Source organism: Ursus arctos, unplaced genomic scaffold, assembly GCF_023065955.2.
Source record: "Ursus arctos isolate Adak ecotype North America unplaced genomic scaffold, UrsArc2.0 scaffold_5, whole genome shotgun sequence".
NCBI lineage: Eukaryota > Metazoa > Chordata > Mammalia > Carnivora > Ursidae > Ursus > Ursus arctos.
This window is the reverse complement of record NW_026623067.1, coordinates 64,760,425-64,782,730: the sequence shown is the minus strand read 5'-3', so window position 1 is coordinate 64,782,730 and position 22,306 is coordinate 64,760,425. Positions and strand designations below refer to the sequence as shown.

The 22,306-nt window shown below is 36.2% G+C and overlaps 1 protein-coding gene across 10 annotated transcripts in view; it reads left to right on the top strand.

Moving 5' to 3' along the window:
• SSBP2 (single stranded DNA binding protein 2) overlaps nt 1-22,306 on the top strand; it is a 279,795-nt gene that overhangs the window by 52,216 nt on the left and 205,273 nt on the right. For all 10 annotated transcript variants that reach the window (XM_026498689.4, XM_057307371.1, XM_057307379.1 and 7 more), the window contains exon 2: nt 21,681-21,753. In XM_026498689.4, the coding sequence (XP_026354474.1) occupies nt 21,681-21,753 (73 nt within the window). The remainder of the gene's footprint in view (nt 1-21,680; nt 21,754-22,306) is intronic.

The window sequence follows — 22,306 nt, the reverse complement described above, 5'->3', positions numbered from 1 at the left end:
GGATCGATCTTGTAGGCAAGATATGATCTATGAGAAACTGATGTTGTTTTTGTTGCAGTTCTACCCATGAAATTGTCTGCAATTCATTTTTTCTAAACTTGTTTTTAAAGACTATAGTAAAACTCCCAACAGGTTGGAGAGTAACAGTAGGGGAAAAAAACCTACTAATGACTCTTCTTTTTAAACTCACCTTTATTTTTACTTATTTAAACATTCTTATTTTTTACTGACCCATTGGATTAATCATTTTCTGGCTTCCTGTTTTGTATGTATCTTGCTTAGAAGTAACCCAGGGGAACAGAAAGATGCTTGCTGGGGTCAAGGAATTTTTCTGTTTTTCCCCACTGCTTTTACTGAGAGTGAGTTCAGCATGGACAGGGCTGTGGCAGTTGCAGAGACCGAGATTATTGAGGGAGTGTAAATCTATACCATCTTAACTCCCAGTCCTGCTGCCATCTTAGGCAGAGCTGGTTCCCTGGGAGTTCTCAGTGATTTTTTCAGTGTTTTTTTTTTTGTTTTTTTAAGATTTTATTTATTTATTTGACAGAGAGAGACACAGCGAGAGAGAGAGAACACAAGCAGGGGCAGAGGGAGAGGAAGAAGCAGGCTCCCAGCAGAGCAGGGAGCCTGATGCGGGGCTTGATCCCAGGACTCTGGGATCACACCCTGAGCCAAAGGCGGACGCTTAACAACTGAGCCACCCAGGCGCCCCTCTTTTTTTTTTTTTTTTTTTTTTTTAAACCATGTGGGAACTGAAGAATGGCTATCCAAAGTAGTTGCATTGAACATTCAGTAAGAAAGATGGACACTATGTCTTACATTATTATACTTAGCAATTATTGGACTGTCGGAATATTTTTCCTGTTTTGATCTTGAATCTTTCTCAGTCTCAAATAAATAATGTGTCATGAATAAGGACTTTGTAACTAACAAAGTGTTATGTTTGTTTGGTTAGCTAAACTACGGGATGCCAATGTCAATCAAATACCTAAACCTATTAAAGCAGGATTCTTTTGCCAAATCCTAGAAGCTTAAATTATGTGCCAGTGCTCTCTTCGCTTTATTATTCCTTGAGCTTATTCCTGGCAAACTGAAGTTGTAAAGATTTGTTAGATTCTACTCTCAACCATTGGCTATTTCATTTTTTTTATAAGTTGCACTATGGAGTTTGTCATTTATTATTTTATTGGAACTTGGCAAAAGGCTGAACAGTTTAAATGAATGGCTTTTCTCCTCCTACTCCCTTTGCTTTCCATCAACCCTTCCTTATTGCTGGAAATGAGTTACTTGTTAAAAATAGAATAACTTTCTGTGTTCACTGACTTACCTTTTTGTTTTGAGCTAAATTGTGCCATTAAAAAAAACTGGTATAGGGGCGCCTGGGTGGCGCAGTCGTTAAGCGTCTGCCTTCGGCTCAGGGCGTGATCCCCTTGATCTGGGATTGAGCCCAACATCAGGCTCCTCCGCTGGGAGCCTGCTTCTTCCTTTCCCACTCCCCCTGCTTGTGTTCCCTCTCTCGCTGGATGTTTCTCTCTGTCAAATAAATAAATAAAATCTTAAAAAAAAAAACTGGTATAAATTAAGAAATGTGGAATAGGTGAAACATCCAGATAAAAAATATTTATTAAATACCTGTAGTGTACACAGCATTGCATACTGTAAGAGGCCACCTATTTTATTGTTTGCCTATAAAGTGGAAGAATTAAGGTTAGCATGCTAAAAAATCTTAAAATTTATTTTCACTATAATCTGATTTTTATGGTTGGTATTTTATATTAAAGATATTTTACTTTATGTATATTATCTTTGTAGTTCATTCATAATCCTGTGCTAGTCATAGTCTGATTAGTTTATATAGCCACATAAATTTCCTGGTATCATCAAACTTTTGAGGAGATACAGTGTCTGGAAAGAGAAATTGAAAAATAAAAATCGATTGGGATATAAAACAGAGTATAAAGAACTTATTTTTCACAAGAATAAATAGAGAATTTAAATAAATAATTTTATTTGAGGGGAAAATAATTATGGTTATATTTTTATAATGTCAGTATTTGTTCATTTGATACATTTTCTTCTATCATAATGTATCATTTGGATATTTGAGTAATTATTACTGGATTTAAGGGATTTATACTTATAACAATATAATATTATAACTCAGTGTTTATCTTGCCTATTTTGAGAACGGTATTTCTTCTTTAAGAATGTTTAGTCGTCTCCAGAACAGTAGCCAGCAGCACTGGGACCTTGTCTTTCTTCACTTGATTCTTCAAAATTTCTTTCTAAGTACTTTAAAAATATTTGGGCCAGTCATCATCATATTTACTTTTTTGTGCTTTATTTCTTGAGACTGGTTTTATTTCAAATGATGTTAATCTAATTAAAATAGAAGATCAGGCAAATGATATTAATGAAACATTCCATGTAAATAAATAGTAGGTTGTAAATTCCAAAAAAGCTGTCATAGTCTATTGTAATAAAAACATACTTTGGAATATAACTATTTGTGGGGGCGCCTGCCTAGGTTGCTCAGTCAGTTAAGCGTCTGCCTTCGGCTCAGTTCACTCATGATCCTGGGGTCCTGAGATCGAGCCCCACGATCTCCCTCTCCCTCTGCCCCTTTCCTGGTCCTGTGCATGCTCTCCCTCTCTCAAATAAATAAAGTCTTAAAAAAAAAAAAGAATATAACTATTTGTGTGAATGCAATAAGAAGTGGAACCAAAAACAATCAATCTGAATAATTAATCTGAAAAGTTTTGTACTGTAGCTGGTCTTCTTTCTCCCTTGCTCCTCAGTTTTATATAAAAAAATGTTATCCACCCTTGACTTTATTTTTCTGACTGGTTAAAATTGAAAGCGTTTATCACATTATCTTGTAGTGTTACCAGTGAAAGATGACTTAACATCTCAAGTTTCATATGGACAGACGTAATTTTCGACAGCCTGTCCTGGGTAGATAGGATTTTAGTGAAGGATAAGTTAGGATTCTTTAAAAAGGAATCCTCACTTATGTCATATAATGTGAAGGATAAAGAAGGCTCCTTTCTTCTAACTCTCTGAAGTGTCCTGCATTCTCCCTTAACTAATCTTAGGCAGAAGTTCACCATGGATGAGGGCTCTTGGGGATGTTGGGCTTTTCCTCATCCCCAATCTCCCCCCATCTTTTTTTTTTTCAAAGATTTATTTATTTATTTATTTATTTATTTATTTATTCATTCATTCATCCATTCATTTGTTAGAGAGAGAGAGAGAGAGAGCATGAGTAGGGGGAGGAGAGGGAGAAGGTGAAGCAGACTCTTTGCTGAGCAGGGAGCCTAATGCAGGACTTAATCCCAAGACCCTGAGATCATGACCTGAGCTGAAGGCAGATGCTTGACCGACTGAGCCACCCAGGTGCCCCTCCCCGCATCTTTCATAAAGTGTGTCAAATGCTGGCTACAGGATAAAATGCTGAACAGGACATGCCAGGCACCTGCTCTTCAGCAGCTTACAACAGTTTTATCTCTCCATACTTTTTATTTAGTAGTATAGAAGAATATGAATGAAAAACTCAACATGTTGCCTCTAGTGTTTAGGTTGTCTTTCAAAAGGTGATTTGTAAATTGGCTTGTTTGATACAGAGAAATATCCCTAAAGAGAAAATACTATACATTTTTTTTGAAGATTTTATTTATTTATTTGAGAGAGAGAAAGAGCTCACGCACAAGTGCATGAGAGTAGGGGCAGAAGCAGAGGGATAAACTGACTCCACGATAAACAGGAAGCCTGGTGTGGGGCTCAGTCCCAGCACCCTGAGATCATGACCTGAGCTGAAGGCAGACGCTTAACCAACTGATTCACCCAGGTGCCCTGAGAATATAAATTGTAATTACATTCCCAAATCGTACCCATAATATAGCTGAATTGCGGAGCTAACAATATTACAGTTTCCCATTGTTTTTGGAGATGTGAGTTCCAACTGCAAATCTAAAATTTAGAGAATCTATATAGCTTGCAAGCAATTCCTATGACTAGGAGAATGTTCCCCCTCTTTTTTTTTCTTTCTGACTTCCATACCCCTAAACAACAGGGAGTGTTTCGGTTTCTTCTCCCAGCTCATTGACAGTGAGAGGATATTTCTTTACCTCCTGTGGTAGTGGCGATGTCAATAGGAGAATGAGTGATTTCTGCAACAATGACAGGAAGGAGATACAGGCTTATGGAAGTTAGGGAAATGGGTGAGGTAACTTTACCTGGAGACAGATATATGAAAGATTATTCTAGAGATGGAGAATCTCTGGCATCTAGAAAAGGAAGGATGGGAATTCAAGGGAGCTGAAATAGTATTGGGATGGGGTCAAACTGGCCTGAAAAGAGTGAGGTAGAGTAAGTTGGAGAGTAGATGGTAGAACAGGGAACTGAAGGGGAATGTTTAACAAGAGCTGCACAAAAGGGAGCTGGAATCTTGGCAGTTAGCCTAGCTAGGGGCTTGAATTTCTCAGATGTGGCAGATTTGCATGGCTAACATTTGCAAGTCAGATTCTGCCTGTACTCCATTTCCTTTTATTGACACTTTTTTTTTTTTGTTAATCTCATTAGGAAATATTTAAATGTCCATAGAACACCTAGATTGGTTTTAAAAATGTTACTTTTATGCACTTGAAATTCTTTTATTAAATGTCCCTTTAAATTACATAATCTTTGGAATCTATTCAAAGATAAATATTATATCATTTAGTTTAAAACAGTGTAAAATAAATTCCGTTAAAAGAAAAAATAACTATTAAATAAGAAAATATGCCAAATAAGCCTCTTTTAATCAAGGTAAAGAGAGAAGTTTCTAGCAATAATGTGGTTAGTTTACATTAACCATCCATTTTTGCATGCTGTCTACTGTTTCTGTTAAAGCCCTCAGCAGAGTAATCATATTTTTAAAAAATTTCTGGCCTGCTAGTTCCAACATTCTTGCCATACAAGACTTTGGTTCTGATGGCTTGTTCGGTTTCTTCAAATTGTGTTTTTTTGCCTTTGGTATACCTTGTAACTTTCTGTTGAAAGGTGGACGTGATGTGTTGGGTGTAAGGAACCATAGGAAATGGGTGTTTAGTAATAGAGTGGGAAGGTGTGTGAAGGCAGCAGGGAGGGTGGAGACATTCTGTAGTCCTTGGATTAGGTCTTAGTGTTTTGGTGAGCCTGTGCCTTGGACTGTGAACGTCCCCAGTGCTTCTCAGGAGGATTGCCCCCCTTAGCTGGAGCAGGATGCCTAGAGGAGGCTGGAGTTTTGTATTTCCCTTCCCCCACATGGAAGGAAGGCTAGAGCTGGCCGGAGTTGGGTATAATCATCTACCTCAGGTACGTTAGGCTCTGGTGAAACTCCAGCAGTTTAGGCTCCAGCAAAATAATTTCCCCTAAGAACAGGCCTTTTAAAGGAAAATAGGGGCACCTGGCTGGCTCAATCAGTACAGCATGCAACTCTTGATCTTGGGATTATAAATTTGAGCCCCACATTGGGTGTAGATTTACTTAAAAATAAGATCTTAAATTAAAAAAAAAAGAAAAATGGAATTCTCTAGTGTATTTAAAAAGGTTGCTTTTGGGGGCCTGGGTGGCTCAGTCGTCAAGCATCTGCCTTTGGCCCAGGACGTGATTCCAGGGTCCTGGGTTCGAGCCCCGTATCGGTTTCCCTGCCCTGCTAGGAGCCTGCTTCTTCCTCTCCCACTCCCCCTGCTTGTGTTCCCTCTGTCGTTGGCTGTGTCTCTGTCTGTCAAATAAATAAATAAAAATCTTTAACAACAACAAAAAAAGGTTGCTTTTCCCCTTCCCTCCCATGCCAGAAGCATGAGGGGATTTTTCTCTGATATTCACTGTGAGAAACAGGTTGGGCTCATGGAAATAAAACTCACCATAGTGTGGGCGCCCCCTCTGACCGGGTTCTCTGGAGTTTACCTCACAGATCCATGCACTCTGAGCCTCTAGCAGTTTGTCAGTTACAGTTCAGGTTTCCCTATGCAGGCATTGGTTCCTGAGTAGGTTCCTGCTCAGGGGTTTCTGCTCTGATCAGTAGTATTTTTCTGTATCTGCCTGTCTGTCTCTACAGTTTGGCAGGCAATAGTTTGCTCTGTGACCTCGCCTCTCTTACAGATCTAAGCAGAGCTGCTGATTTTTCACTTTGTTCAACCTGTTAAGATGGAATGAAGACTTGTAAGTTTCTTACTTGCCACAACAGAAAAGAAAAGTTTGATAGGCAGCTTTTTTTGCTTTGAGGGCACATTAATTTTATAAACAAATTACCTGCCTCCGTTACCAAAAGTGGAAAGTATTGGAATACTGGGGGAAAGGAGAGTAGACTTGGAAGGAAGAGTACTATACTGAGACTGAAATAAACTTGAGAAACAGATGGAAAGTCATACTTTTTATCCTATATTTCAATGACTGAATGACCTTGAATAAATTTTGAAATCTTCCTGGGTATAATTTTTGTCTTTGACTTGTTGTGAGGATTAATCAGATGGACTTTTCTCCTTTCCTTTTCTCTCTTTCTCTTCTCTTTTTCCTTTCCCTTTCACCTCCCTCCCTCCCTTCGTGCCTTCTCTCCTTCCCTTCTTCCTTCTATTAACACCTACCAGGTGCAAGAGACATGCTAAGGATGCAAAGGTGATTAATAATTTTTTTCCAGTCTCAAATTCTAAAAGAAAACCTAGGTACAGGATTCTGTGGTAATTATTTATTTGTTTAATATCTTTTTTCTTTTCTTATTTTTTTTAAGAGAGAGAGAGTGAAAGAGGGAGAGAGGGAGGGGGGAGGAGCAGAGGGCGATGGAGAGAGAGAATCTTAAGCAGGCTCTATGCCCAATGTGGAGCCTGATGTGGGGCTTGATCTCACAACCCGGATATCATGACCTGAGCCAAAATCAAGAGTCAGACACTTAACTGACTGAGCCACCCACATGCCCCTATTTGCAAATTTCTATAACAAAGGTACAATGGTGTCACAGAGAGAGGGAAAAGAAAATTTAGAAGGTGGTGGTCAGGAAGTGTTTCACAGCTAAAACACATTGGATTAGACTTTTCAAGGAGAAGGAATCGTTTTTCTGGTTTAACAGGAGGGGAGAAATCCATGCAGTGGCACTGTGCAAAGATAGCCGTGAAGCAATACTATCTATTGAGAGAAGTCTTCCATTTGGTTTCCACATGGGTGTGCTAGGTCAGTTGAGATAGCAAATCTGGGTAGGCCGTGTTTGCCATGGTTGGGTATCTGGCCTTCATCTATAGGTATGAGAATCCACTGATGCTCAGGGAAGCAACTTTAAGAGATTGAAGCCTTATAATGATCATTTGACTCCACTGTGGAGAGGAGTGAGAATGGGGGAAAGGAAGACCGGTTCAAATACTATTACAGTAATCTGGGGAACTGGCAGGGAGAAGGCATTGCCGGAGAAGATATATATGAGTCATAGACTTCAGGATCTAGAATATTTAGTGACTGATTGTGTATTAGGCAAAAGTAAGGACTTGAGGAGTGACCATCAGGTTTTTGGTTTGGAGAGATGAATGGATATGTGTCATTAAAGAGGAAGAAGGGAGAGGAATATGGCCTTTAAGTTGCCTGGGGGGAAGTCAGGTGGGTATGCCCAGTAAACAGTTGAATAAATCCATCTGGAGATTTTAGCAAATTCTGAGTTGCAGATAGAGGTTTAGTAGTATAAAGCATTGACTGTTTTCTATTGACTGGCGTAGTCATTCTAAGAAAACATGTGGAATGAAAAGAAGGACCATGAAGTAAACTTAGGGACTATCAACAGTTTAAGGGTAGGTGGATGGAAAAAAACTTATAGGAAAAACAAAGCAAGGATTTAAGATATGGAGGAGAATGAGTAGAAAGTGATTTGATGTTTTAGGTCCAAAGGAGTGCTTATCACCAGAATCACATACACTAAAGAAGTACACTAAGACAAAGATTGTACAGTGACTACTTCTGACCCTGCAGGGCAGTTTGGATCAGTTGTGAGGAAATCAGTATCATGGGAAGGCTGGACAGCAGGCCTGACTTGACAGCATATGTGCTGTTTAGAAATTGATTAGGTTGTACAAGACTAAATGCCCTAAATAATAATAAGGTAAAATTTATTTCCTCTCAAATAAAGGAAGTCTGAAGATTGAGACTCCAGGGCTGCAACGGCAGTTGCATGAAGTTATCAGGGGTCTCTACCCCTTCTACCTCTTCTGGTGTTTTAGTCAGCTTGGGCTGCTATGACAAAGTACTATAGACTGAGTAGTTTAGGAAGCACAGAAGTTTATTTCACACAGCATTGGAGGCTGGAAGTCCAAGATCAGAGTGCTAGCATGGCCTGGTTCTGATGAGGACCCTCTTTCACCTGGTAGACTGCTAACTTCTCTTTGTATCCTCACACAATGGAAGGAAAGCTAGCTAGCTTTCTGGCCTCTTCTTGTCGGGGCACTAATCCCATTTATGAAGACTCCACCCTCCTGATATACTTACCTCTCAAAGTCCCCACCTCCAGATACCATCACACTGGAAGTAGGGTTTCAACACATGAATTTGGCGGGGGGGGCACAAACATTCAGTGTGTTGCATCTGGTATTCCTAAGGTCTTTCTTGTGACTCAAGATGGAGGCTGAAAGCCCTCATGTTCTCCTTACAGGCTGAGAGCAGGGTAAGGGAACACAGAAGAGTGTACCCCCTTGTATAAGTCTTCCAACCTCAATCTATCTCTTTGGCCAAACTCGAGGAAAGTGAACATACCCAGCTTCAAGGGAAATAGGGGAACATTATCTTTTAGCTGGGAAACCATAACATCCAACTAAAAATGTGGCTTCTTCCTACTCTGGTGAGAGACCTTGGAGGCAACTAATAGTCTCTGCTATAGAAAAGGTTAAAATTCTTTGTGTGTGTGTATGTGTTTGGGGAGGAGAATAGAAACTTCTTAGAGCTCTGTAAATTTGGTTAATCTGCTGTTTTGGCACTTTCATGGTATTTTTCTTGTACGTTACTGTGGATAATCAGAAGGGAACTGTTTAAAGACAGGAAGAGATTATGCACTTGACAGTGTTTGGATTTGCAGACCATTCTGCTTTCAAACACATTTAGTTTTGCAGATATTTAGGGAAGCCAATTATGGAAGGCAGACCTTTGCTTAAATATTTTACTTACATTTTATAAATTATATTTTGATATGCCAAGAAAACATTGAAATGGCATAGTAATCTGATTTATTACCATGAACCCATTATAACACATTTTCTATTTAGCTGGCTTTGTGATTGTCAATATTAGTGTAATTTATCCCCTTCAACTGTTTTGAAATAAAAAGTATGGTTTCTAATTATAGGGTGGATTAGGTTAAAAGGATTAAACTAATATAGGATGTAGCAATTCTCTGCTCTTTGAAAAGCTAACATCTGGGGGAATTTGGAAGGAGTAAATGTGTTTAGAAATTGCCTATTCTCTTATAGTCTTATGGTGATAGACCTCTTTCTTGTTATTGATTGGAACTCTGCTTGCTCTGATTTTACCCATCAAACCAATATACATGGAATTCGTTGAATAATTTTTGACTGGTAGGGTTAGATTTTTCCCATAGGTATACTTTACATTTTAGGTTCAACTTTGACAGGTGAGCTTGCCACTTCTTTGTCCTTTACTTGGTCACAGCATGATATTTCCTGGATATATGATTTCTTTGAGGAAGATATTGAATCATATATTGCTGTATTTTTCTAGATATAGTGGTCTAAGCTTTAAGAGTCACACATCTTAATCTCAACTCTTCCACCAAATAGTTCAGTTGTTCTGGGCCATATTTTAGTTAAAATAGGATTATATAATCTTGTACTTGGGAAGTCCTTTAAAGGTCATCTGGTCCAAACTTCTGTTCAATGAATAGAGCCTCTTCAGTATCCCTATATTCAACCTGTACTTTTACTGTTTGGACGCTCCCATTTCCCAATTCCAAAATGGTTCTTCCCAACCCATAACATTTTTGGATAGCGCTAATGGTTACTTGGTTATATTGAGTTACAATTTGCCTTCCTTTCACTTTAACCATTGGTTTTAGCTCCACCCTTTGTGGCCATATGAAATTAGACCAATCCCTCTAATAGTTGACAGCCTATTAAATCCTTAGGCCTTTTCTTTTTGCAGGCTATGCATCACTGACACTTTCAACCATTGTTCGTTCATGACTTGTCTTTTTTTTTTTCTTCCTCATCTTTCTAGGAATATTACCTCTCCTTTCTAGTTCTATACTTTATTAACACGTTTAAAGATAAAATTAGCTCTTTTGGCAGGGCAGTCAAATATGCTATTCATAAACTTACAGTCAACTAAAACCTGTCTTTTTACATGGGCTGTTATTAAATTATATTTGTCTGTCCTGTACAGGTTTTTTGATTCAAGCATGGGATTTTATATTTATTTTTGTTAAACTAACCTTAATCAGATTTAGTGCAGTGTTTCACAGTATTTATTCTTTTGGGATATGAATTCAGGAATTTAAATATATTAAATATCTCCTAAATTTTATTTTCAAATTTGCTGATTATGCTGTGATTGCTTATCCAAAATCAAGGAGTTAGTTTGATTATTTCTATCTGGACTTAAGGAAGTCAGATTTCTTAGCTTACTTTCTTTTCACTGATTTAGAAGCCCATAAATGCTAAATGCTTCTTTAGTGCAGTTGATTAGAAATTGAATATCTGGAGATTAGTTTTGTAGAGGCTCATGTTGTGTTTGGTTTCTCCCCCCCACCCACCTTGGCTGTTTTTCTCTTTTATCTATTGATTATTTTGGCTTCTTATGTAGAGCTACATTTTAAATATTTATTTTAGATACAAATACACCTGAAGAATTAGACTGCATTTATCTAAATCTGAAAAATACCGAATCCACTTTCTGATATTTAAAAAAGGAGTGGGTTTTTGCTTATGTTTTTGAACATAAAATAAATTTCTGTATTCTAAAGCTTTTCATGGTAACCTAAATTTTAATTAGGAGATGTGGTAGCGAATGGCTTCTAGATAAACATTTTTTCAATTACAGATGTACATAATAAGGCTCATTTTAATATAAGCTGAAAAAATAATTAAAAGAATTATGTAAAAAAATTCTTAATAAAATAAAATTACTGTAAGTTGCTCCTCAATAATAAATTACTTTCATATGTGAAAACATTTTATAAGGTAAATAACACTATAAATATAAGTTGCTATTATTACTATATTATAATCCATAATACTAGAGTAGAATCTTTCTATTGTGTATCGGTATATAGAAATCTGTCTCAAAAATAGAATATCTTATGAAACCATTTTATTACTTTCAGGTACATAGAGAATTTTACTTTGACCACCAGTGTCGAATATAATTTAGATAATTCTTTCATGCTATTACCCTTTTCTTTAAAATCCCCTTTTCTTCCTGCTTATCCCATTTTCCTTAATACCTAGATTAAGTGCCATTTCCTCTGTCAGTTGAAGCTCTTTTGTCAAGAGTCTCTTCAAATGGCCTTTTCCTATTCTGGTTTCTTGATGTTTTGTTGCCTGGACACCCATCATATGCTACTTTATATTACCGATCTTATTTTTAATTATATGTTTCATCCCATTAACAAGTCTGAAAATTACCTTAGAGCAAAATTTGTGTCTCCTTTTTTTCCCTCCTGACATCTAGAGTGATAGTGTGAGCTTGCTAACTGTTGATGGTGATCAGCATGTGTTTATTTATAAATTTTCTCAGAATTTTTGAAAATAGTTTATGTTTCTAACATTAGGTATTTATATTTATTTTTATGTTACTAATTTGTTAAACTCTTTCTTGGTGTAAAGATGCATTCTCTGACCATATTGCCATAGATTCTTCATTAGTGGGTCTTAAATAAATATTTCATTGGTTCTCAGTACTTCACACAAAATAGATGCTTAACAGTCATCTAAGAAAGGGGTGAATAAATGGTCTGAAAAACTGAATGCTGTTAAGTGTCTTAAATATTTCAGACTAATGCTAGGAAATAGATTAAGATCTGGGAAAAAAACAAATACATAGTTCTGATTATTTTATATGGAACTTTAAAAAACAATAGCTCCAAAGAATTTAAAAAAATAATTACCATACATTTATATTCACTGAAAATCAGAGGGAAAGACTTATCCTTTGTCTTTCCCAAGTTGCAGTTTTCCTTTGAACACCTGCCCACTTCCTTCTGTAGTATTAAGAGTTCTGTGTCCTTGTGTCTGTAGCTCTGTTCTTCTGAAGCATTTCTTTCCTGTTCTGCCTATACCTTAAGGAGTAGAGATCAGAGATATTGCTGGAATTTGTTATGAGAAAAAGTCTTCCAAAATTCTTCTAGGGAATATGGAAAATGGATCACAAGCGCTAGGCTTACTTAATGGTGCATATTAATGTGGATGCTTTAAATATGACAATAATGAGGTAGGTCCAACTAAAGATATTACCAAATGCCAAATGTTATATGTTATAGCTAGATGACCATAGAGATCTGGCTGGGGTTAAGAAGTTGGAATAAGGGAAAACATTAAAAAAGAAGGTGCAAAAAGTAATAGGGAATGTAGGGGCGCCTGAGTGGCTCAGTCTATTAAACGTCTGCCTTCGGCCTTGGGTCATGATCCTGGAGTCTCAGGATTGAACCCCACATCGGACTCCCTGCTCAGCAGGGGGTCTGCTTCTCCCTCTGCCCCTCACCCTGCTTGTGCTCTCTCTCTCTCTTGCTCTGTCTCAGGTAAATAAATAAAATCTTAAAAAAAAAAAAGTAGAGAATGTTAAGTGAATGGGAAAAGAAAACAGATGTGAATGGGAAAAGAAAACAGATGCCAAAATGGCATGTGCAAAGATTAGAAAGGAAAATTAATAGGAAGAATTAAGAAAAATAAAGGCGATAAAGCCTGGAAGAAATTCTGAATAAGTTACTTTTGGTGTTTAGTAGCCAGCAGGAAAACATTAGACGTCTTTTGAATATTTTCTACTCATCTTAATTTCTTGAGCTACATAATTTACATTATTTAGGAGGAAGATTTTCTTGGTTATAGTATGTTGAAATAACATTATTAGAGTAAACTATTACTGTTCATCTGTACTTGTTGGGAAATGTTCCATATAGATAATAATTTATAATAAGCTTTGGGAAGGAGCTGTGAGCTCATGACTAAGTTTTAAAATAGTTTTTTCTTGATTATAGGAAATTTGCAAAATACAGAACAGTACAGAGAAGGAAGTAAGAAACTCCATTACCCACCGCAATCACCTTAAAAAAAATACTTTTTTAAAAAGACCAATTTTAGGTTCACAGCAAAATTGAGTAAAGGTACAAAGATTTCCCATATACACCTTGTACCCACTGGCCCAGTCATTTACCAACCTGAATGTTATCTTAATATCTCTGAGTTGATACCCAGCATCACTTTTTTTTTTTTTTTTTTGTACTTATCTTTACTTAAAGCTATTTTCTAGCCAAATCAATCTGGCTACACATTTATACTGTTACAAGCTCGATTCGGGTTGTTAAAATTAGGGTGAAGTCTACTTTTACTCTAAGACTAGTTTAGTTCTACCTGTGATGGGTGACCCGTGATTCTCTGCAAAATGTTGTTGGTGTTCATTGAGGTCTTTCTACTGTGGGTAGTTAGGGTTTCCCAGCCCCGTGTGAGCACTGTTCTTTGTTCAGCCTGGTGGAATTTCACCTCATACATATGCAAAAGAACTCCTATGCAGATTGTTGGAGCTTTTTTCCTGTGTAGCTCCCTTCTGTCTGATACTCTGCCCACAAATTCCAGCTGCCTCATCCCTCTCAAGTTTGATCATATAGTAAATCCAGTTTTCTAGTTGTCTAAAGGAAGAGGGCAAGTTCAGTCCCACTTACTCCTCCATGGCATAAGTAGAAGGCTTGTGTCTGGTGTTAATTTTGATGTTAAAACATTGAAATAGAGTATGGGAAGACTTCCAGGGTTAGTCAGCAAGGATTAAGAAGGATTAGTGTTCTGGGTGAATGTAAGGAAAATCTACTCTCTGTAAGGGTAACACAGAAAGTAAAAACTTAAACTATGTATATCAAGATTCCATGGGCAAGTGGGAGCCTGGGTATAAAGTATAAAATCTTCCACCTAGATTAAAATGGAGTAAGTACTATTATCAAGTATGGTCAGTACTCTATTTCCAATGTATATAGCTTAGACAGAAGATTGGATGGGAATTTTTACTATGAATTTTCTATGAGTAATTGTGTTTCTACAAACTGTTGATTAATTTTTTATGAATTCTTGTTTTTATATCTTAGCCTTTTTTAGTTCCCCCAAATTGATAGTAGTCATTTTAATCCTGAACTTGCCTGTCTATATACGGCAAGTGTTTCTGTTTCTAGATACACCAAATCATTTCATTTCAAATCCTATTCCCAAACATTATTTGTCTATCCTAACCGACATCAATGAAACATTAGCAGAGTTACATATTTTTTATGCCCAGGTATCCATGTGATTGTTAAATCTTTCATTCCTGTCCCTACCTTAACTGATGCAGTTATCCCTGCCCCAGAACATTTAGTATCTTTAGTATTTGTATATATATCAGGTCTCTATTTCTTTAAAACTGATACTGAAAATATAAAAAAAATAGACATTTAGGGTGTTTAAAACAAAGGCTGGGTTTTAGTATTATTGTGTGGTTGCATAGACAGTTTTTTACACTCTAGTCAATTTTTTAGCTTCACTGTTAATGATGAAGAACTTTAAAAAGATGATGTTAGAAACAGATTTCTAGTTCTTTATACCTCCTTAGCACCAGGTTATAAGCTCTGTTGAAAATTTGATCAGGCTGATGTAGTGTCACTGCTAAACTACTTACAGTCTCATGAGCAGCCTTTCAGCAGCCATCAAACGCTTGTTGCTACTTGTTAGCTAGCTGTGATCCAGTTAACTACTGGCATTTTATCACCTAGGAATTGCATTTGGATATTGATATATGTCGTTGGTCAACACTAGAATTATACAGTGGCTCAGGAATAAGAGAGATCTCTTTTCCAGATCCAGTGTGACTAGAAAAGACTGGTAGAAATTAATCTGTTTTAATTTCTCTGTATGTAAGTCTTCTCTGGTTACTGACATTGGGATTTAAGCCAAAAGATGGGGACTAAATTTTGGGTGTAGTATTTTGGATACATACAGCTCACCAGTGCTAAATGGGAAGAACTAGACCATTCTTTACAAAATACTCCTCTTGTAGCCCTCTACCATCTTTTTATTGTTTATTCCCTAACCTTGACTTATTTTCTTTTAAAAGGAAGTAAAGAGGAGAGAAGGAAGTGATTGTCTTTTAAGGATTAATTTTATTAAAAATAACAAATAAAACAAAAATCTACCACCCATGATTAAGAAGACTAATTTATTTCTTCAAAACAATAGTTTTTTTGTATATAGGGATCGAATCAGTGTGACAGAATTGTTTTGCCAACGTTCATATTGTCAAACTATAGTATTTTTTTGCGAAGGTGAATCTTAAGGATACTAAAGGGATACTAATACTATCCCAGGGGTTATCTGACACTTCTCATTTGAATGCCTTGAATGGAAGAAACTAAAGGGTTCTATAAGAGCCTTATGCATGGGGTAAGAGAGTCATTCATTCATTAAAAAATATGTATCGGAGGGGCACCTGGCTGACTCAGTCAGTGGAGCTTGTGACTCTTGATCTTGGGGTTGTAAGTTCAAGCCCCTGGGTGTGGAGATAAACATAAAATCTTAAAAAAAAATGTATTGGGATACTTACCATTTTAGGTGCTGGAGATAGAGATAAAACAGGTAAAGTACGTTATAGTAATGTAATTTCAAAACAAATTAGGAATAGCTTTTTTTTAAAAGTTATTATCCAACCCTGTCATCCCTCAGACTTTGTACATATAGTGAATTAACCAAAAGAATTTTTTCTTTTTTTTCAGGGCCTAACCGAATGAATTTTAAATTTACAAACGGGGATCTATTAAGTTGAAAGCTTTATGTTTATTTGAATCTTTTTTTTCTTTCTTTTTCCTTGCTAAATGTAAGAAGATTACAAAATGCTAATAATTAGTTTTAATCACTGAAGTTTGGAATGGATGGATGTTTTCTCATATTAAATGGCAGCTTTCTTTACTTTTCAATTTCAACACTACATCTTGTTGAAATATTAAAAGGATAGTGTGCAAAGGACAGATTTTTTAATAGGTGATAGACTTAAGTTTGAAAAGTAGATATAGGACATTATGGTCAGGCTGACAGACATGGTCATTTATTGGTAGTTGGATTTTTCATTGCGTAGACACTTACCTAATAATATTTTTACATAGTTCATAACTCTGTGTCCCTCATTGGAATATTGTGAAACATAATAAAATGTTATATTACAGATTACAAAAAAGTGGCACACATTATAGTATATATTCCTGTAAAGTTTTATAAATATTAAATTATATGTTATTATAACTAGCACATGTAATGTAAAGGTAACTTGATAAATCCTGTTCACAAGATAAAAACATCCTTTCTATAATATCAACAGTCATATCCACTTTAACTGTTCTCTAAATTCAGATTTTAAAAAGTTAGACTTTTTCTATTAGCTGACTTTTGTGAAATAATGATTTTTAAAAATAATGATATACCATACACACATACATAAATAATTTACATATGTACATATACATGTATGTAGAAAGAGTTAGGAATTAGCTCTGAACTATAGAAGGTATTCACCTTTTACTTATGTGTAGCTTGGAAAACTTGTTCGCAGATTAACAACTATGTTCTAGAAAACTTTTTAATGTCTTGCCCATAGTTGCTTTTTTCCCCCTACCATTTCCTTTGGAGGAAGAGATTTAATCTCAAATTAGATAGCTGGATTATAGAAAGAATAGAGTGAAGCAAGGTCTTTACCCCTTTCTCAGACTGTAAAATCCGTTATTTCTAAGGATGGTTGAGAATTTGCTGTAATTAGACTCATGAGTGACGGTACCTGTTGTATATGCATTATTAGTTACATACTTAGTTGTCCTAGTACTGTTAAGTGATAGGCACGTAATAGAGTTTGTTCATGTGAATGGTAAAAATCTTTCTTTGTTAGATTTTGTAATTTTCACAAGCTAAATTTGAAGTAATTTTATTTGGTCATGTGGTAATGACATTTTCATAGATTTTAAAGTTCAGTAGTTAAGCAGAGAGGAGCCACTTAGTGCTTATTGAATAGATTTATAACTTAATTCTGAATTATATTTTTAAACATGAAACTAACTAATGCAAAAATATTTCGCTGTAACTCCCGCCAGTTTACTTATTTATTTATTTATTCTTTGATTGTTCTACATAATCTTTGGTTAAAAATTTTTGTGCATTAAGCTTTTCTGCATTTACAGTAATTTTTTAGCTAGATGCCCAGTAATGGAATTATTGGGTCAAAGTGTGTAAACTTTTTTTTTTTTCCAAATTCTTGATGTGTACTAAATGCCAAATTGGTTTTTAAACAGTAAGACCAGTTTACTGTCATCAGCAGTATGAGTATCCGTTCCCTCACATATTATGTGTTTAAGTAAGAATTTAAATCCCATCGTTGCTTTAATATATATTTCTTTGATTTACAGTGACATTTAACATTCTCTACATTTTAAAATTAGTTGTGATTGGGGTGCCTGGGTGGCTCCGTCAGTTGAGCATCTGCCTTTGGTTCGTCATGATCTCGGGGTCCTGGGATTGAGCCCTGAGTCCAGCTCCCTGCTCTGCGGGGAGTCTGCTTCTCCCTCTCCTTCTGCCCCTCACCCCCGCTGTGTGCTCTCTCCTTCTCTCTCTCTCTGTCAAATAAATACATACAATCTTTGAAAAAAAATTTAAAGTATCTAAATCCGTCCCCTCACCCCCAAAAAAACCCTGACCGATATTAAGTCAAACAACAAATTGGGAAAAAATGTTTCAGAAAATATCAGAGGTTTCATATTTTTATGTAGCCAAATATCTTAGATTATTGTTAGGTATGAGTGGGACAAAGTTTAAAACTTTTGCTGGAGACAGAAAGCTACCATTATGATTGTTAATTAGAGGACAATGCTATAAGGAAAGTTGCCCTCAGGTCTGAAGGAGGTGTGGGGATGTTTGCTCCCACTCTAAGTAGGCCATAAGGTTTTAAGGCTTTGTTTAGGTTTTCTTTTCCTGTCTGTTATCCGTTAGTCTTCATCTGTTACTTCTTATTGTTATCAGTGTTTCTGTCATTAGCTATAACTCATGTTTCCTTGTACTCTCTTTCTGTGGACACTATGTATACATATACATATGTACATGTATATAGACTCTTACTGCATGTTTCTTAATTTTTTTACATATTTGGATCACATTATAATCCATTAGGTCAAATAACCACTCTAATTTATCAAAAGTAGTTAAGTTTTTAAAAGATTCTCAAAGGAAAAAAAAATGTTAATTTGAGAGTATATACATTTTAAATATTTGTATATTCATTATTTATTTTTTAAAATTTCTACTGTTCAGTAGAAATTGAATCCAAATAAAATGTGGTCTTATGTTTGGTGATCTCATGCCGTGGGGCAAGGGACCATGCCATGAGTTACCTACATGCCATGAGTTACCTACATAAGTGTCGTTCTCCACTTCCGTGGAATCATCTGTGTGCAAATGGTATCTTTTTCTGCAGGGCTTTTTCCCCAGAACCTTCTGGAGTTTCTTATTTCTGGTGGCCCTGATGCCTCTCTTGTACGGAGCTGCTGGGAAATACACAGTACCTGTATCTGAAAGCTAGAGCAAATGTTCCTGCTATTGCTGTGGTTCTGAGGGGTCTGCCAGGAGCAGGAAGGGGCATAGAAAGAACTGGCAAATGTGGGAGAGGTTGTGACATTAGAGTCCAGTACATGATTGATAATATGTTATTGGATGTGAGATAATTAGCTGAAATTGATAATAATGGTCATTGTTACTATTTACTGTGTACTCTATTTCTTTCAACAATATAACAAGGAAAATATTCTATTTTACAAATGTGGAAACGACTCAAATCCTGTTTCATTCAAGGTGAGCACAGGTACTATAAACAGGTGGAGAAGATGAGTGTAACTTTGGATGTGATCAATTTAAGAGAGAAGTATGTTGTTAGGAACTTCAAACAGTAATTTAGAGAAGCAGGTTTGGAGCTTGGTACAGACAATAGGACTAAGATAGATTTGGAAAATCTTACGCACTGAGATGGTAGTTAAAATATTGGAGATTTGCTGGTGATGTATAATGGAGTCGTCATGGCAGTAGAGTTAATTAATCGTTCATCCACGCAGTGCCCCCTGCCACTCTTTCTGCAGCATTGATCTTGGCTGCCTGGAAGGGTTAATTTTGTTCAAGGGAGGTTACAGAGCTTGGACATATGAAGTGGCATTATGGATAGGTTTTCTTCAGCGCTGTCCCGCTGAATCACCTTGTCGGTAATGATATGCTGCTATAGCACAGATTCCAAGGGTGGGAGGACAGGCACAGCACTTGGAAGATGCTTCAGAATTTTTTGTGATGTAGTTTGAAACTCCTTTCCCCCATTGATTCTATGCCCTTCCAATACATTTTTTATAATCACTATCTTAGACCCATAGAGAAAGAGCAGAGATTGTTGCTTTTAATTCCATTTATAAAGAGTTATCCTTTTTGTTACCTAATTAATCAGAGGAAAACATAGTAGAAATATATTAGCCCCTTTAATATTACAAAGAAGAGATTATGAGGAAGTGATTTGCTTAACTTTAAGGAATAGTGTTCATTGCAAGGACACAGCAACAGTTGTGCTCTGGCCTTGACTGTTCTGGGGTCTGTTCTCTTACCCCCAAGGACCACCATGGTGTCTCTGCTTCACATTCTGCCTCTCGCTTCCCATTTTTCCAAGCTTGGTGGAACACGCTATTGTTCACCCTTTGACTTAGGCCTAGGTTTCTTGTCTAGCCTCTAACATTTGTTTGGTGCCAGGCCCAAGATTTGACAGACTGCAAGGAATTACTTGGGGCCAGGTTTCTTCTCAGGCAGTAGGGTGACACTGTCCCTGGCAGGCAATTTTGAGGCTTCACAGTGTCTCCAGGAAAAATTCACACATAATTCTCTTTTTTGAGGTGAGATTTGCCAACATGGTCAGTGCATCATTTGATGGGGTTGGGAGTAGTTTGTGGAGGGACAGGTTGTGTGGGATATGTGTGTTTAAAGATTGAATGATAAGAATCACCAGTAGGGTTTGTTTGTTTGAAACTATAGGAATATTCTAGTTCCCGTATCTGTTGTATACTTTGGGGATGAACCACACTTCCACAGGAGATACTGCTGTTGAAAGAAGCATGTCATGTCCCTCATGTGTGTTAGGGTAGAAAAAATGTTGAGAAGCATGATCTAAGAAGTGTCATTCAACTTGCAGAGGTTAGAAGGTGTTTCTAATAACATACTTTTTATCTATGATTAATTTCAACAGATGTCTGTCTACTCTCTTGTGGTACTTAGTAACCACAGAGTAATTCTCATTTTAAGTGTTTGGCACTTTTGGAATGGGGAAAGAACTAAGTGGACAGAGCAATTGAATTTGTATAGGCTTTCTCTTTTTATTACATGCATGATGTTTTTTCATGAAAACGAAGAAAATATTCATTTTTGCAAATGCTATCAATCTTTAACAATCAAAAATTCACTTGGCAAGAGAAATGGTGTAGCTCTACAGAATTGTGGTTATTATTGCATTGTTTTGTTTACTGTAAACCTGGCTTAATATTGGTAAATATAGTGTAGCAGAAACTGAACTGTTGTGAGCTATCTGGGCATCAGTCCAAGATATCATTAAAAATACTGCCTCAGACTAATTTGGGTTTATGAATAATATTTTGTTAACAGCTCAACTGAAATTGAGCCACATGGTGTAGCTTAAAATTCTGAATCCACAAGATAATGAGAGTAGTACAAGTATATAGTGCATACCTAATATTCTGTATTTGAATGATAAATTTATATGTAATTTTGTGTTAACTTTTAAACTATAAGTACCCAAATGCTTAATATGACTTGATGTTTTTAAACTTTACTTAATGCTGTGGTTTGCTGAAAATTTGAATCCTTATAAGCTAATATATTATCTTATTCGTTTAACAATCAAACCTAAAGAGTGAGGAGAGGTTGCCTGAACAAATATTAAAATGAAATTTTAGCACCCATTTTGGCATACAGCTGTGCAAACAGCTGGAGTTCATGTTAAATTCACCAAAAAGATTGAAGGACAGAAAGTTGTTCAAAGGTCCATTTACTTAATTCATTTATTTTAATAATGAAAGATAATAACTATACCTTAAAATAGGTTATGGAGATTATTAATATTGGGTTATAAGTTATCAATTATATTAGGTATAACAAAGGGAATGAGGTTATGATAAGTGACATGATCCAAGGGAAAAAATCCCTATTTAGATGTTTCTTTTCAAGAAAAGATACATTTGCCTTTTTTCTTTGTGTACTTTTTAGTTTAAGTTCTTTCTGAACAGGTATGTATGAACTCCCACTGAAAGGGTGTGGGAAGAGTTAATTTTCTGTCACTGTTATGTGTATGATATATTTGTAATGAAAAAGTATGTGCATTATTTAAAGAATGAATGTTAAATACACCTCTTCTCAATAAATATTTTATTCATTTTCCAGGTTAGCACTCTACGTATATGAATATCTGCTCCATGTAGGAGCTCAGAAATCAGCCCAAACATTTTTATCAGAGGTATGTTTGATATATTTTCTTTTGATATCTTATATAAGTGAATGAAAATATTCTGTAACAATTATTTGAAAAAACTATCATTACATATTATATAGTGAACGCTTGGTTATCAGTATGCATAATATAGTCTTTGTAGATTATTTGTAAGCATTTTTTAGTGTCCCATTTTCATGCCAATAACCTTCTACTCAACTTTCTAGCCATTTTTCCACCTGTAGAAATAGAAACTAATTATTAGCCTTGACAATAATAATCAAGAAGGCAAATTCGCTTAAAAAAAAGACAAATGCCACCATATCTCTAGTTTTAGCTGTACCTTATTTTGGCATTATTCATAATTTTGTAAAATATGGGTTTTGTTTATTTTTATTTTGTATGGATAATAGTGGATTGACGACAAAATTTCAGTTAAAAAACATTTTGATGATCTTGGGGCGCCTGGGTGGCACAGCGGTTAAGCGTCTGCCTTCGGCTCAGGATGTGATCCTGGCGTTATGGGATCGAGCCCCACATCAGGCTCTTCCGCTATGAGGCTGCTTCTTCCTCTCCCACT